The sequence below is a fragment of the Eucyclogobius newberryi genome, unplaced genomic scaffold (assembly GCF_026437365.1).
Source record: "Eucyclogobius newberryi isolate DKJ021-1_F unplaced genomic scaffold, fEucNew1.0.hap1 SCAF_22, whole genome shotgun sequence".
Lineage (NCBI taxonomy): Eukaryota > Metazoa > Chordata > Actinopteri > Gobiiformes > Gobiidae > Eucyclogobius > Eucyclogobius newberryi.
Window position 1 is genome coordinate 18,795,267 of NW_027315857.1, and position 14,806 is coordinate 18,810,072.

Here is a 14,806-nt window from a genome sequence, read left to right on the forward strand (position 1 = left end):
GACGTTCTTTTAGTGTAAACGGCGGTGGAGCTCGAGAGTCACGCCCACTTTGACGTTTGCTGTGGTTCCAGAAGTAAATGAATCGTTATTTTGACTCTGAATGAAAAGACACGACGGAGGCCGAACGACTTTGTGATGATTAATGTCCTTAACGCAATTGTTTTCAGTCCGGAAGCACATGTGAAACTTCAAATTCAGCCAAATGTTGTAATAACTTTGCAGTTTAACTCAGTTTGACTGAAAACATGTGTCTGAAAGTTTGCTCAAGGCTAATTAATAAAGTTTCTAACGTTTCAATGTTTTTCAGAATCCCCTGTGGGAAAATGAATGTAAAATGTACTTCCAGAAGCAGAAGTGGTGGGCGGTGTTTTAACTCCTCCCTCCAGACAGATATTTAAGACAGACCTTTACTAGAGTTACATCTGAAGAAACTACTTGGATGAGTCGCAAAATGTAGTCAACCTTCAGAATTCAACCTTTTTTGCCTTAGTTTGGCCTTAGTTTTTGGTACTACGCATCTTTTTAAGCCAAAGTAACGCTGACAATAAGGATTATCTCAGTATTATAGTATCATGATAACCGTCTGATCATTAAACCTCAGCTAATACGTTTAATATCATCTGACTAATGTGAATTGTTTGTTAAATTAATCACAAAAAATCAGATATATAAACTTTTTTTACTACAAACTATTTACTTAGTATTCTCGTTTTTACATCATTTCAAAACGACATGATATTATTAAAGTTTCGATATCTTGCCCGACACACGTGCCCTGGGGCAGACTTTCAAAGCAGCGGCTGCCATTTCTCACCACCAATCACACACGCGCACTTAAACATTCAAAAGTAGTGAGTAGTCAAATATCTACACATTATGATTGTAGTATTTCAACACTTGTAACAATAATTTACTCGTATATAAATATTCCATTGAAAATCTGTCACTTGAATTTAGTTCTTTTCATGACACTTTGATTTGGACCAGAGTGTGTTGGTTTTGTTAATCAATTCGACCTCGTCCTTTGAGAACTTCGCAAATACCGTATTTTTTGGACTATAGAGCGCACCGGATTATAAGGCGCATTAAGTGAAACAAAACGTGTACCACAAAAAATCGTTTCGAGGTCAGAATTAATCCATATATAAGACGCACTGGATTACGAGGCGCACTGTTGTTTTTTGAGAAGAGTCTTCTAAGTGCGCCTTATAGTGCAGACAATACGGTAGTCTGATTTCTTTCTCCTCTTTCTCTCAAACCTCGTGTGTGATCCAATTAGCAGCGACTTCAAACGACCCGTAAGTGCAGTGGTTTCAGTGATGCCAGAGCCTCGTGCAGTCGCAGAGTTTTCATCATAATATAAAAGATACGGTTCAGTCATCGCAGAAAACACCAATAAGACTCGAACGACCTTTGACCCGCGGCAGGAAGTGGATTGGCTTGTCTGCGTCCGTTTCATCCACAGCAGACGTCATAGTGATCATTATTAGAGTCTGAATAGTTGAAGAGGCGCACACGTGCGTCCCCCTCACCTGATCCCACAGTTCTGCTTGTATCACGTTTTATTTTGAGTTGAAGTTTCTCAAATGCACAACTAAAGAACACATTGACTTAGTTCAAAGAGGCTCGTTTGCTAATCTGAATAGTTCTAATTATGAGGGTAAAACCTGCTCAGTAAACGATATCAATAATTTACAAAGAGCATGTAACAAAAGGTAAAGTATATTTCCAATGAGAAGAAAAAGACATAATCGATGAGCTGTGCTACACATTTGTGCACTATTATATTTACAATTGTGGATTAAGATGAGATAAGATGGGCTTTATTTGTCCACACAATGCGGAAATTCCAGTGTTGCAACACAAGTAGATAAGCGTACATAAAAACCTCCTATATTCTTAATAAAAAGTTTTAAAAAATAATAATAGTAACACTCTTATTTACAGCAGTTATATGGACGGACAATATTGCACCAATATGATTGACATTTAAGTCAGTATTGCACATAATTAAGTCAGTATTGCACATGAGTAAGTCGGTATTACACATGAGTAAGTCGGTATTGCACATGGGTATGTCAGTATTGCACATGGGTATGTCAGTATTGCACATGGGTATGTCAGTATTGCACATGTAAGTCAGTATTGCACATGTAAGTCAGTATTGCACATGTAAGTCAGTATTGCACATGTAAGTCAGTATTGCACATGTAAGTCAGTATTGCACATGTAAGTCAGTATTGCACATGGGTATCTCAGTATTGCACATGGGTATGTCAGTATTGCACATGTAAGTCAGTATTGCACATGTAAGTCAGTATTGCACATGGGTATGTCAGTATTGCACATGTAAGTCAGTATTGCACATGGGTATGTCAGTATTGCACATGTAAGTCAGTATTGCACATGGGTATGTCAGTATTGCACATGTAAGTCAGTATTGCACATGGGTATGACAGTACATGGGATTAAATGGCAATGTACAATTACTACAGAAACACCTCAAAAATGACTCTTTATGAGTTGTACAAAGAACCAGATATTACACACATGAATAGTCTAGACTGTGTGTGTGTTGTTTTTATAAATGATGATTATATTTGTGTTTTTCATTTCAGAAATTGTTGACGGCAACGTGAAGATGACCCTCGGTATGATCTGGACCATCATCCTGCGTTTCGCCATCCAGGACATCTCTGTGGAAGGTTTGTCCCGCTTTAACTACTCGTTACTGGACAAATAAGTTTTTTTCAGTTACAATTAATGAAAACGATGACGTAACATGAAGGTAAAAAAAAAAATTGCCAATCTGGCAACCGCCTCCTTTATCGTTATCGCACGGAACAACTTTGTCAGTGGTACTTTTGTTTTTTGAATGACATTTTCACTCGTTCCCGCAGTGTTTTCTCCTTTTCCACATCGCTCTGTCAAACCGCCGCGTCATAATTCACTTCTTTAGCCCTTGCCGCTCTCGTCGCTCTCGCCGCGACACTTCCAACTCGCCGTGATTTGTCGCTCTATAAATCTGACATCGCCGCAATCCCAACGCTTCCCCCGAGCTGTAGTAAATTCTCCTTTTTCGTGGCGTTTTCTCCCGCCGGAGCGTCCGCGGAAAAGGTCACGGCGCCGCGCTCGTGAATTACCCGGGCGCTTTATGAAGCCGTGGCCCTGGTTTGGACCGTCATTTGGCGACGCCCCCGACCCTAACCTCGCCTGATCCCCCCCCCCCATAACCCCGCTTTTATTGGCTCGCTCGCCCGGCTATAGACCTAGACTAGTCTGTAAGGCCACAAATCTCCCTCAATACCACGAGCCGCGGAGGCATTTCGCTCTCTCGCTGTCAATCAAAAGTCTTAAAGGCAAAATATTGCGCTAAATCGACTTTAATGAGCTTCACACTCTGTTACGACTGTGTTTCTTTAGCAGTATTTCACTTGTATTTTGATTTTCTTGCGTGTTTGTGTTAAAATCCTTTATTGTCCTGCAACTGGGGCTCAGAAGATTCCTGTTTTCACCTACCCCCTATCCCCACCCACATCTCTGTACTCGTTAGACAAACGAGTGTCCGACCTATACATGTAACCACTTAGCCACATGTTAGCTCATAAAACGCACAACATAATAAATCAGACCTTTTCAAGAGGAATAATATCAACATTAAAGGTGGAATGGACGATTTTTTTCAGCAATTTTTTTTATATTTCCTCGTGGCGTGGATAAATCATTTGTCCTGCCACGTATCAATCATAAAACGCACCTATCGCTCACCTGCAGCTGCGTGCGGTTCCTCCTCACGTTTCAGTGTGCCTAAGCGCATGGATCTATCATAATATAGTTCCCTCAGTGTACGGGCAAAATGAAGACGGAGAAAGACAGTTCGAGCTGACGCAGAAGTGGACAGAAATCTACGGGAGACGAGTGATGCGATGCGCTCCGTTGCGCTAATAAACAAACGCACGTGTGTGTTGTATCAGTCCGCACGGGGGAGTGCGCATGCGCACTTCCGCCTGCGTTCTCAAATCGCCGAAAAATCGTCCATTGCGCCTTTAATAATAAACATGTTGAAAATAAATGGGAAAGAGAAGGTAACTTTATTTTGACGGGTGAAGAATGGGAAATGATATATACATTCCATCATGTTAAAGTGTTACTAGTGACAAGGAAATGCTCACTCCTGGAGACACACTATTACCACAGAGAATGTACTAGATGGGACTCTTATTTTGATATGATTGTGTCGTGATGATGTTCCTCTAGATGTTTCTGTCGTGATGTTGTTCCTCTTGTTGTTCCTCTAGATGTTTCTGTCGTGATGTTGTTCCTCTTGTTGTTCCTCTAGATGTTTCTGTCGCGATGTTGTTCCTCTTGTTGTTCCTCTAGATGTTTCTGTCGTGATGTTGTTCCTCTTGTTGTTCCTCTAGACGTTTCTGTCGCGATGTTGTTCCTCTTGTTGTTCCTCTAGATGTTTCTGTCGCGATGTTGTTCCTCTTGTTGTTCCTCTAGATGTTTCTGTCGCGATGTTGTTCCTCTTGTTGTTCCTCTAGACGTTTCTGTCGTGATGTTGTTCCTCTTGTTGTTCCTCTAGATGTTTCTGTCGTGATGTTGTTCCTCTTGTTGTTCCTCTAGACGTTTCTGTCGCGATGTTGTTCCTCTTGTTGTTCCTCTAGATGTTTCTGTCGCGATGTTGTTCCTCTTGTTGTTCCTCTAGACGTTTCTGTCGCGATGTTGTTCCTCTTGTTGTTCCTCTAGATGTTTCTGTCGCGATGTTGTTCCTCTTGTTGTTCCTCTAGATGTTTCTGTCGCGATGTTGTTCCTCTTGTTGTTCCTCTAGACGTTTCTGTCGTGATGTTGTTCCTCTTGTTGTTCCTCTAGATGTTTCTGTCGTGATGTTGTTCCTCTTGTTGTTCCTCTAGACGTTTCTGTCGCGATGTTGTTCCTCTTGTTGTTCCTCTAGATGTTTCTGTCGCGATGTTGTTCCTCTTGTTGTTCCTCTAGATGTTTCTGTCGCGATGTTGTTCCTCTTGTTGTTCCTCTAGACGTTTCTGTCGTGATGTTGTTCCTCTTGTTGTTCCTCTAGATGTTTCTGTCGCGATGTTGTTCCTCTTGTTGTTCCTCTAGATGTTTCTGTCGCGATGTTGTTCCTCTTGTTGTTCCTCTAGATGTTTATGTCGTGATGTTGTTCCTCTTGTTGTTCCTCTAGATGTTTCTGTCGCGATGTTGTTCCTCTTGTTGTTCCTCTAGACGTTTCTGTCGTGATGTTGTTCCTCTTGTTGTTCCTCTAGACGTTTCTGTCGCGATGTTGTTCCTCTTGTTGTTCCTCTAGATGTTTCTGTCGTGATGTTGTTCCTCTTGTTGTTCCTCTAGATGTTTATGTCGTGATGTTGTTCCTCTTGTTGTTCCTCTAGATGTTTATGTCGCGATGTTGTTCCTCTTGTTGTTCCTCTAGATGTTTCTGTCGTGATGTTGTTCCTCTTGTTGTTCCTCTAGATGTTTCTGTCGCGATGTTGTTCCTCTTGTTGTTCCTCTAGATGTTTCTGTCGTGATGTTGTTCCTCTTGTTGTTCCTCTAGATGTTTCTGTCGTGATGTTGTTCCTCTTGTTGTTCCTCTAGATGTTTATGTCGCGATGTTGTTCCTCTTGTTGTTCCTCTAGATGTTTATGTCGCGATGTTGTTCCTCTTGTTGTTCCTCTAGATGTTTCTGTCGTGATGTTGTTCCTCTTGTTGTTCCTCTAGATGTTTCTGTCGCGATGTTGTTCCTCTTGTTGTTCCTCTAGATGTTTCTGTCGCGATGTTGTTCCTCTTGTTGTTCCTCTAGATGTTTCTGTCGCGATGTTGTTCCTCTTGTTGTTCCTCTAGATGTTTCTGTCGTGATGATGTTCCTCCCTCTTGTTGTTCCTCTAGATGTTTCTGTCGCGATGTTGTTCCTCTTGTTGTTCCTCTAGATGTTTATGTCGCGATGTTGTTCCTCTTGTTGTTCCTCTAGATGTTTCTGTCGCGATGTTGTTCCTCTTGTTGTTCCTCTAGATGTTTATGTCGTGATGTTGTTCCTCTTGTTGTTCCTCTAGATGTTTCTGTCGCGATGTTGTTCCTCTTGTTGTTCCTCTAGATGTTTCTGTCGCGATGTTGTTCCTCTTGTTGTTCCTCTAGATGTTTCTGTCGTGATGATGTTCCTCCCTCTTGTTGTTCCTCTAGATGTTTCTGTCGCGATGTTGTTCCTCTTGTTGTTCCTCTAGATGTTTCTGTCGCGATGTTGTTCCTCTTGTTGTTCCTCTAGATGTTTATGTCGTGATGTTGTTCCTCTTGTTGTTCCTCTAGATGTTTCTGTCGTGATGTTGTTCCTCTTGTTGTTCCTCTAGATGTTTCTGTCGCGATGTTGTTCCTCTTGTTGTTCCTCTAGATGTTTCTGTCGTGATGTTGTTCCTCTTGTTGTTCCTCTAGATGTTTCTGTCGCGATGTTGTTCCTCTTGTTGTTCCTCTAGATGTTTCTGTCGCGATGTTGTTCCTCTTGTTGTTCCTCTAGATGTTTCTGTCGTGATGTTGTTCCTCTTGTTGTTCCTCTAGATGTTTCTGTCGCGATGTTGTTCCTCTTGTTGTTCCTCTAGATGTTTCTGTCGTGATGTTGTTCCTCTTGTTGTTCCTCTAGATGTTTCTGTCGTGATGTTGTTCCTCTAGATGTTTCTGTCGTGATGATAAAATTTTTTGAACGTCATAATTTTGAATAATTTCAGTTCAGTTCTTCGTTATGACTTTCTTTCCTGAAAAAAAATATGCTCCAAATGTATCTGTTTATTGTGTCCATGACGGGTGTTTTGAGGCTCGTTCTGAGATGGAATATAAACACTAAAAACCGCCTGCAGCGCTTGAACCTCAGTCTAATCTTTATGAACAATGGGACAGTCCCACAACACTCGTCATCCAAAGCTTCTCTGACCCTGTGAAGAGGCGGAGCTTATCAGTTCTGCAGTTTTGCACAGGAAGTCCATGAACCCGTTTTTGTTATTAAGTTATTTTAGATCAAATAGCGGTTTACACTGAACAAAATGTGAAAAATATGCCGTACTTATGTTATAGTTCAAAAAACCGGGGGAAAACTTCATACGTCTCCTTTTTAAAATGACAGTTTGCTCTTGTTTTTCCAGAGACTTCTGCTAAGGAGGGTCTGCTGCTGTGGTGCCAGAGGAAAACTGCCCCCTACAGGAATGTCAATGTGCAGAACTTCCACATCAGGTGAGTCCACAGCGCCTCACTGTGGCTTCAAGACGGAACTGCGCTCTCAACATCCAAGTCTCCCTCTTTGATTTTTCCTCTTTTCACCCTTTCACTCATGCATTTCCTCCCTCTCTTCCCTCTTCCTCCCTCTCTTCCCTCTTCCTCCCTCTCTTCCCTCTGCCTCCCTCTCTTCCCTCTCCCTCCCTCTCTTCCCTCTGCCTCCCTCTCTTCCCTCTCCCTCCCTCTTCCTCCCTCTCTTCCCTCTGCCTCCCTCTCTTCCCTCTCCCTCCCTCTCCCTCCCTCTCCCTCCCTCTTCCTCCCTCTCTTCCCTCTTCCTCCCTCTCTTCCTCCCTCTCTTCCTCCCTCTCTTCCTCCCTCTCTTCCTCCCTCTCTTCCTCCCTCTCTTCCTCCCTCTCTTCCTCCCTCTCTTCCTCCCTCTCTTCCTCCCTCTCTTCCCTCTCTTCCTCTTCCCTCTCTTCCCTCTCTTCCTCTCTCTTCCTCCCTCTCTTCCTCCCTCTCTTCCCTCTTCCTCCCTCCCTCTCTTCCCTCTTCCTCCCCCCCTCTCTTCCCTCTTCCTCCCTCCCTCTCTTCCCTCTTCCTCCCTCCCTCTCTTCCCTCTTCCTCCCTCCCTCTCTTCCTCCCTCTCTTCCCGGGCTCAGTTGGAAGGACGGCTTGGCTCTGTGCGCCCTCATCCACAGACACAGACCTGACCTCATCGACTACGCCAAACTGAGAAAGGTTCTGTTCTGTCCTCTTCATCTTCCATCACAACACTTTCATTCACAACTATTTTCTGATTCGCTGCTTTCATTTTTCCTGTTTTTTATTCTTGCCTTTAATTTTGAAGTTTGCGTCGAGGAAAAATGTTAACCGTATTTTCCGGACTATAAGTTGCACCTTTTTTCCTAGTTTTGGTCGGGGTGCGACTTGTATTTATATTTATATACTCTGGAGTGACTTATATGTGATATTATTTGTTATTTTCACACTTGCATAATAGAGAAGAAAAAAACATGAAATGCGGTTGCATTTTTTGGCTGGTGCGACTTATAGTCCGGAAAATACGGTACTCAAGTTATTCAAAAACAATATAGTATTACTCAAGTAGAAGTACAAAGTGGTGGTGAAAGAGTGAAATACTTCTCAAGTAAGCGTAACTGTCAGGAGGAAACACCTGATGATTTTAATGTAATTTTAAGAATATTAAATAAGGAAAGGGCCTAAAATCATGATAAAATGTGCGTTAATAATACAATGATGCCAGATAAAATACGGCGTCATTTGGAATACTTGTACTTGACTTGTTTTAGGCTGATAAATAGTTTAAAGGTTTTATTTCCCTCTTATTCTTAGTGTTTTTTAGTCTCTGCAGTGTTTGAGGCGTCACTGAGATAAAAATCAGCTGCAATTATACAACAATAATCTATAATAATCTTGATCCAAAACGAGCAAATTACAATATATCACGTGCAATATATGAAAGCGCAGTACTTTTTAAATCATGCACGCAATCTGGTTATTCACATCTGTAAAACTGTATCTGAAGGAAACACAAATGTTAAAATCACTTAATATTGTCAACGTAATGATTTTGTTACGAGAGACTCTAGATTTACTGACAGTGGGAAGAGAAATGCTGTCAAATATAGCGAAACAAACAATAAAAGAATGTTATTTTGTGTTAAAACAGGCACTTTTTCATACAACAAATTACTTTCTAGATCTAAATAGATATAAATAAATACATGTAACTTTCTTTGGCTGTATATGTGGCCAATATCCATAGACTATATATATTATTATTCCTTATATAGTGCCAAATTCTGAATAGTGTCTAATGTGACCACAGGACGACCCCATTGGAAACCTGAACACTGCTTTCGAAGTGGCCGAGAAGTTCCTGGACATCCCAAAAATGCTTGATGCTGAGGGTAAAAATCAGTTGCGGTTGATTCATTTCATTTTAATGGTTTCCAAGTATGATATTTACGCGTGACTCGCATTTTAAGTCATCCATATTCGTCATTAGATCGTGACACGTGGTTTAATCTGGTGTGAATCGCCTTTTCAGATATCGTGAACACGCCCAAACCCGACGAGAAGGCCATCATGACCTACGTGTCCTGCTTCTACCACGCCTTCGCTGGAGCCGAGCAGGTGAGCCGTGGATCCTGTGCGTTTCCTCTTCACTCTTTTGTGGAGGAGACACTGACTCCAGACGTGTGCTGCTCTCTCAGGCCGAGACCGCCGCCAACCGCATCTGCAAAGTGCTGGCTGTGAACCAGGAGAACGAGAAGCTGATGGAGGAGTACGAGAAGCTGGCCAGTGAGGTGAGGAGCCGCTCATCTGCTGCGACAGCTCCACACAATTCTATAAGAGAGTGTCCCGGAGCCTCTTCATAATATCAGACATATTGCTCTGTGAAGTTGGCACCATCACTAGTTCGTGCCGTGAAAAAGGTGGTTAAACTCTGACTTGTGCAGCTGCTGGAGTGGATCCGCCGCACCATCCCGTGGCTGGAGAACCGTGTGGCTGAGCAGACCATGAGGGCCATGCAGCAGAAGCTGGAGGACTTCCGTGACTATCGCCGCATCCACAAGCCGCCGCGCGTCCAGGAGAAGTGCCAACTGGAGATCAACTTCAACACTCTGCAAACCAAGCTCAGGCTGAGCAACAGGCCGGCCTTCATGCCCTCCGAGGGCAAGATGGTGTCGGTGAGCAGCGTTTAGCTCGAGCGCCACACGTCTCCATCGCTGTGTCCAGCAGGAGTTAAGACTCTTGTGTTTGCAGGACATCGCTAACGCCTGGAAGGGGCTGGAGGGGGTGGAGAAGGGCTACGAGGAGTGGCTGCTGACGGAGATCCGGCGCCTGGAGAGACTCGACCATTTGGCCGAGAAGTTCAAGCAGAAGTGTTCCATGCACGAGGCCTGGACCTCAGGTCAGCTCTGACACGCAGCGGTAAATCTGAAGGAAACAATGTGGCAGGAGTTTTACAGCCTCAGTCAAATGTAACATTCAGACTCGTCAGTGTTTGGAGCAAATCAAACGGATGAAAGACACGATCCTGCATCAGGCCGTTCAGAAGCAGTGCCTCCTCCCACGTGGTTAAACACGCTGTATTTGCAGGTAAGGAGGAGCTGCTGTCCCAGAAGGACTTTGAGTCTGCGTCTCTGATGGAGATCCGGGCTCTGATGAGGAAACACGAGGCGTTTGAGAGCGACTTGGCCGCGCACCAGGACCGTGTGGAGCAGATCGCCGCCATCGCCCAGGAGCTCAAGTCAGTCTGCAAATGTCACTCACAAACACGTTCACATCAGACGGGCTTCTACTCTAGTTTATGAGCTGGTTTTACATTCTGAGCAGTGTCCAGGGCCGGTCAGCCAGTAGCAGGCGACAGCACGAGCCACAGCAGGAACAAAAGCTGCTTTAAAGTCATATTAATGAGGCGAGGATGAAAGGGCAGCTGGAGCCTGTGATCTCGCTCTTCCTTTTTCCGACTCGTCCTCGGGGCCTTTTCCTCACAAAGTCTGCTCCATACATCACTGTGTAACATCAAAGACATCTCTGCATTTAGCGCCAAAGAGCTGCATATGAATGTTCCCACCCATAATTCATCAACCGCACTTCAAACGCTCAGATTACAAACCTCAGACGACCCAAAGTTTCAGCAGGCGCCAAACTGACTTCCAAGATTTTTGGAAGTATCGATTGTAATGAGTTCAGTGTAAAAATCACACAGGAAGTTGACCAAACTTGACCGCGCTCTTTGTCTTTAGTGAGCTGGACTATCACGATGCCGCCTCAGTGAACGCTCGCTGCCAGGGCATCTGTGACCAGTGGGACAACCTGGGCACCCTGACCCAGAAGAGGAGGGACTCTCTTGAGGTGAAGGATAAATCATGTTAACAACACTCCCATTTGCACTGTGGTTCTGATCATACTGTGCATTTACTGTATAGATTTAGTCTATTTTAAGCTTTATTATAGTAAAGAACCTTTTTATACATGTCTTATTGTATCATTGTTTATATTATTAGCACTCAAGTTCCTATAAGCAATAAAATGTCTCAAATTACACTCTAATTTGACCATTTCCAAGTGTTTTTGAGAGCCGATCCCGCCGACTGGTTTAAAATGTGCTTTTTGCAGGATGATTAAGAACAGATTTGCTTCACAGATGTGTTTTTTCAGTGTCGTGTGCCTCGGCTTTGTTGGCACTGAGCTTGTGCTTTGTCTGCAGCGTGTGGAGAAACTGTGGGAGACCATCGATCAGCTTTACCTGGAGTTCGCAAAGAGAGCGGCACCTTTCAACAACTGGATGGACGGAGCCATGGAGGACCTGCAGGACATGTTCATCGTCCACAGCATCGAGGAGATCCAGGTGAGGCGGCGCAGGACGCTCATCATGTACCACGTGTTCGGGTCTCACAGCTGGATGTGTTTCCTCCACAGAGTCTGATCACAGCCCACGACCAGTTCAAGGCCACGCTGCCCGAGGCCGACAAGGAGCGCATGGCGACGATGGGAATCCACAACGAGATCCTGAAGATCGCTCAGACCTACGGCATCAAGCTGAGCGGCATCAACCCCTACACCAACCTCAGCCCACAGGACATCAGCAACAAGTGGGACGCTGTAAGTGCTCCATTTAAGACTATCGCGGTTTAAAACGAGCGAACAAACACGGCCTGAAGGTCTAAAAATACAATAGTGCAGTGCGTTCAATCTGAGCTCTGTCCTCTGAGAGATGAGCACAGATGACACTCTGCAGCCTCAGCCCGACTCCGGCCCGACTCCGGCCTGTGTCGTGTCTGTCAGGACCAGTCACGCTCTAAAACGGAGCTCAGCACTCTGAAAGTCACTTTGCAGTCAAAATAAAACCTGAGCATGATAAAACTCTGCTCTGATTTGCACTCGTTTGAATAGTTCTGAGCTCCTGGTTGTGTGTTTCAGGTGAAGCACCTTGTGCCCCTCAGAGACCAAATGCTGCAGGAGGAAGTGGCCCGACAGCAGGCCAACGAGAGGCTGAGGCGCCAGTTCGCTGCTCAGGCCAACATCATCGGACCCTGGATCCAGACCAAGATGGAGGTGCTTTTTTTTTTAAACAAATCTTTTAAATACTTTACAAGAAACAATAGTAATGACACAACAATTCCACACAGAAAATACACAGTTTTTAATGATTCACAGACACTACATTTTTCTAATAATCCATTTGAATATTTACTGATGACATTTCTGTCATGAAAGTGCGAACACCCCTGACCCCCGTGTGTCCCTGACCCCCGTGTGTCCCTGACCCCCGTGTGTCCCTGAGCAGGAGATCAGTCACGTGTCTGTGGACATCTCCGGCTCTCTGGAGGAACAGATGAACAGCCTGAAGCAGTACGAGCAGAACATCATCAACTACAAATCCAACATTGACAAACTGGAGGGAGACCACCAGCTCAGCCAGGAGTCCCTCATCTTCGACAACAAGCACACCAACTACTCCATGGAGGTACACGGCCCCGACGGCCCCCAACACCGTTAATGAACACAGTAACGCACTTTATCCCCAATGTAGATGTGAGAAAGTTGGTCCTGTGGGTATGGTTAAGTTTCTGTTCTCTTCATGGGGCTCTTGTAATGAGTCGGACTGAACTGTCTGCAGCACGTGCGCGTGGGCTGGGAGCAGCTGCTCACCACCATCGCCAGAACCATCAACGAGGTGGAGAACCAGATCCTGACCCGCGACGCAAAGGGCATCAGCCAGGAGCAGCTCAACGAGTTCAGAGCCTCCTTCAACCACTTCGACAGGGTCTGCGCCGGCACCTCGCATGCTCGTGTCATTGTACGTGTGTGTTTGTGTTGAACTCGTGTGTTGAACTCTCCTCCGCAGAAGAGAAACGGCATGATGGACCCGGACGACTTCCGCGCCTGCCTCATCTCCATGGGCTACGATCTGGTCAGTCTGAAATCACACACACAAAGTAAAGCCCCTGATCTAGATCAGATCAGGCTTTATTTAGACTAGACTGAGCCCTAGAGTGTCACATGACTGGACTGGTTTGGTCGCCAGGGTGAGGTGGAGTTCGCTCGCATCATGACTCTTGTGGACCCCAACAACACCGGAGTAGTGACCTTCCAGGCCTTTATCGACTTCATGACCCGCGAGACCGCCGAGACCGACACTGCAGAACAAGTCATGGCCTCCTTCAAGATCCTGGCCTCAGACAAGGTGCGAGTCTACGTTCTGTCCCGCGCTGTAAGACCACACCCTGCTATTGCTCCTAACGCTGCTGCTGTTTCCTCAGAACTACATCACGGTGGAGGAGCTGCGCAGAGAGCTGCCTCCAGAGCAGGCAGAGTACTGCATCACCCGCATGACCCGGTACATCGGCGAGGGCCCCGCTGGAGCCCTGGACTACATCTCCTTCTCCAGCGCCCTCTATGGGGAGAGCGATTTATAAACCCCACCCCCTGCCCCGCCCACTCTCATTTCTCCTTTGGGAGAGCATTTTAACCCTGCTGTCCTCCTACATGCTTTGTTTATCACCTCTTCTCTTCAAATCTTAACTCTGCTCTTTAGCCCCTGCTGCCCAGAGAGGGGGCCGACCAGGGCTTTGCTCAAATCTGTAATTTGGACTGTCCAGCGCTCGCTGCGGTGCCTCGTGTTTATGTAACTCACGTACATATTGAGGCTAAAAAAGGCCCTGAGTGCAAACCAGGATTTGGGCAAAGCCCGACGCTGCCCTGTCTCTGCTGCAGACATTTTGTAGAAGGGTCATTATAGAAGAACTGTGATAAACAGCTGATTGGTCAGTTGGCTTGGTTCGTTGTGAATTTGTGCGGATGCATGCAATGTAAAAGAATGCTGTCTATGACCGCTTTATCTATAAACCCATCACCCACAGGAACTCCAGGAAGCAATCGAGCGAAAGAACTAACTACTGCACTGTGACACCTCAAGTTAGCACTAATAACTTAAAGCCTTAAGACGCTCAGGGTCAACGGAGGAGAGCCGAGAGCACGGAACCACCGAGTATGAGCCAGCAAAGCACTCTGGGTAATTAAAACTATAGGGCCATGTTTAGTAAGGACTGAGAAAGAGAAGCAAGACGATGAGCAGATTTGGCCAAAGAGCGTAATCCCACTGACGCTCTACCCCAGGCCCCCTCGGCCCGGGGCAGAGCGGCACCTCGTCCTGCCCCGTGCCCCCCTCGGGCGGCCCGGGGCAGAGAGGCACCTCGCCAGGGGAGAGAAAGTTACTGTGACACAAGCATCTGTACGTGGGACCAGGGCGAACCTGGGCAAGACACTTTAGGGTTTGGTCCTGCTGTAGTTTTAGTTCATAAACTGTGACTGTGCTCGGTTCTCCTCCAACTCGGTCATCACAAACTTACATCCAATATGCACACTTGGAATAAAAAAGGGAAATTATATTATTACACTGCAGTATCTGTGTTGTTCTTAAGTCTTGTACTCTTATTACTACATTATAACCATATTTAACATTAAAACAGTATTGTATTTGTCACAATTACATATATATAAAGTTATACATTTCACATTTGCCATAATTAAACCTCAACTCTAATCATTAATAATCATTATC

At 45.2% G+C, this 14,806-nt stretch overlaps 1 protein-coding gene across 1 annotated transcript in view; it reads left to right on the forward strand.

Annotated features, from left to right (window-relative positions):
• The window catches only part of actn3b (actinin alpha 3b), a 38,149-nt gene extending 23,510 nt beyond the window's left edge, over positions 1-14,639 (forward strand). The window contains exons 4-21 of the mRNA XM_072459094.1: positions 2,619-2,705; positions 7,140-7,227; positions 7,869-7,947; positions 9,059-9,140; positions 9,281-9,366; positions 9,447-9,539; positions 9,693-9,923; positions 10,000-10,147; positions 10,336-10,486; positions 10,986-11,094; positions 11,450-11,590; positions 11,662-11,844; positions 12,163-12,297; positions 12,530-12,709; positions 12,863-13,009; positions 13,091-13,156; positions 13,271-13,429; positions 13,506-14,639. Coding sequence (XP_072315195.1) covers positions 2,619-2,705; positions 7,140-7,227; positions 7,869-7,947; positions 9,059-9,140; positions 9,281-9,366; positions 9,447-9,539; positions 9,693-9,923; positions 10,000-10,147; positions 10,336-10,486; positions 10,986-11,094; positions 11,450-11,590; positions 11,662-11,844; positions 12,163-12,297; positions 12,530-12,709; positions 12,863-13,009; positions 13,091-13,156; positions 13,271-13,429; positions 13,506-13,661 — 2,321 coding nt within the window. The 3' untranslated portion in view covers positions 13,662-14,639. The remainder of the gene's footprint in view (positions 1-2,618; positions 2,706-7,139; positions 7,228-7,868; positions 7,948-9,058; positions 9,141-9,280; positions 9,367-9,446; positions 9,540-9,692; positions 9,924-9,999; positions 10,148-10,335; positions 10,487-10,985; positions 11,095-11,449; positions 11,591-11,661; positions 11,845-12,162; positions 12,298-12,529; positions 12,710-12,862; positions 13,010-13,090; positions 13,157-13,270; positions 13,430-13,505) is intronic.
• The last annotated feature ends 167 nt before the right edge of the window (positions 14,640-14,806 follow it).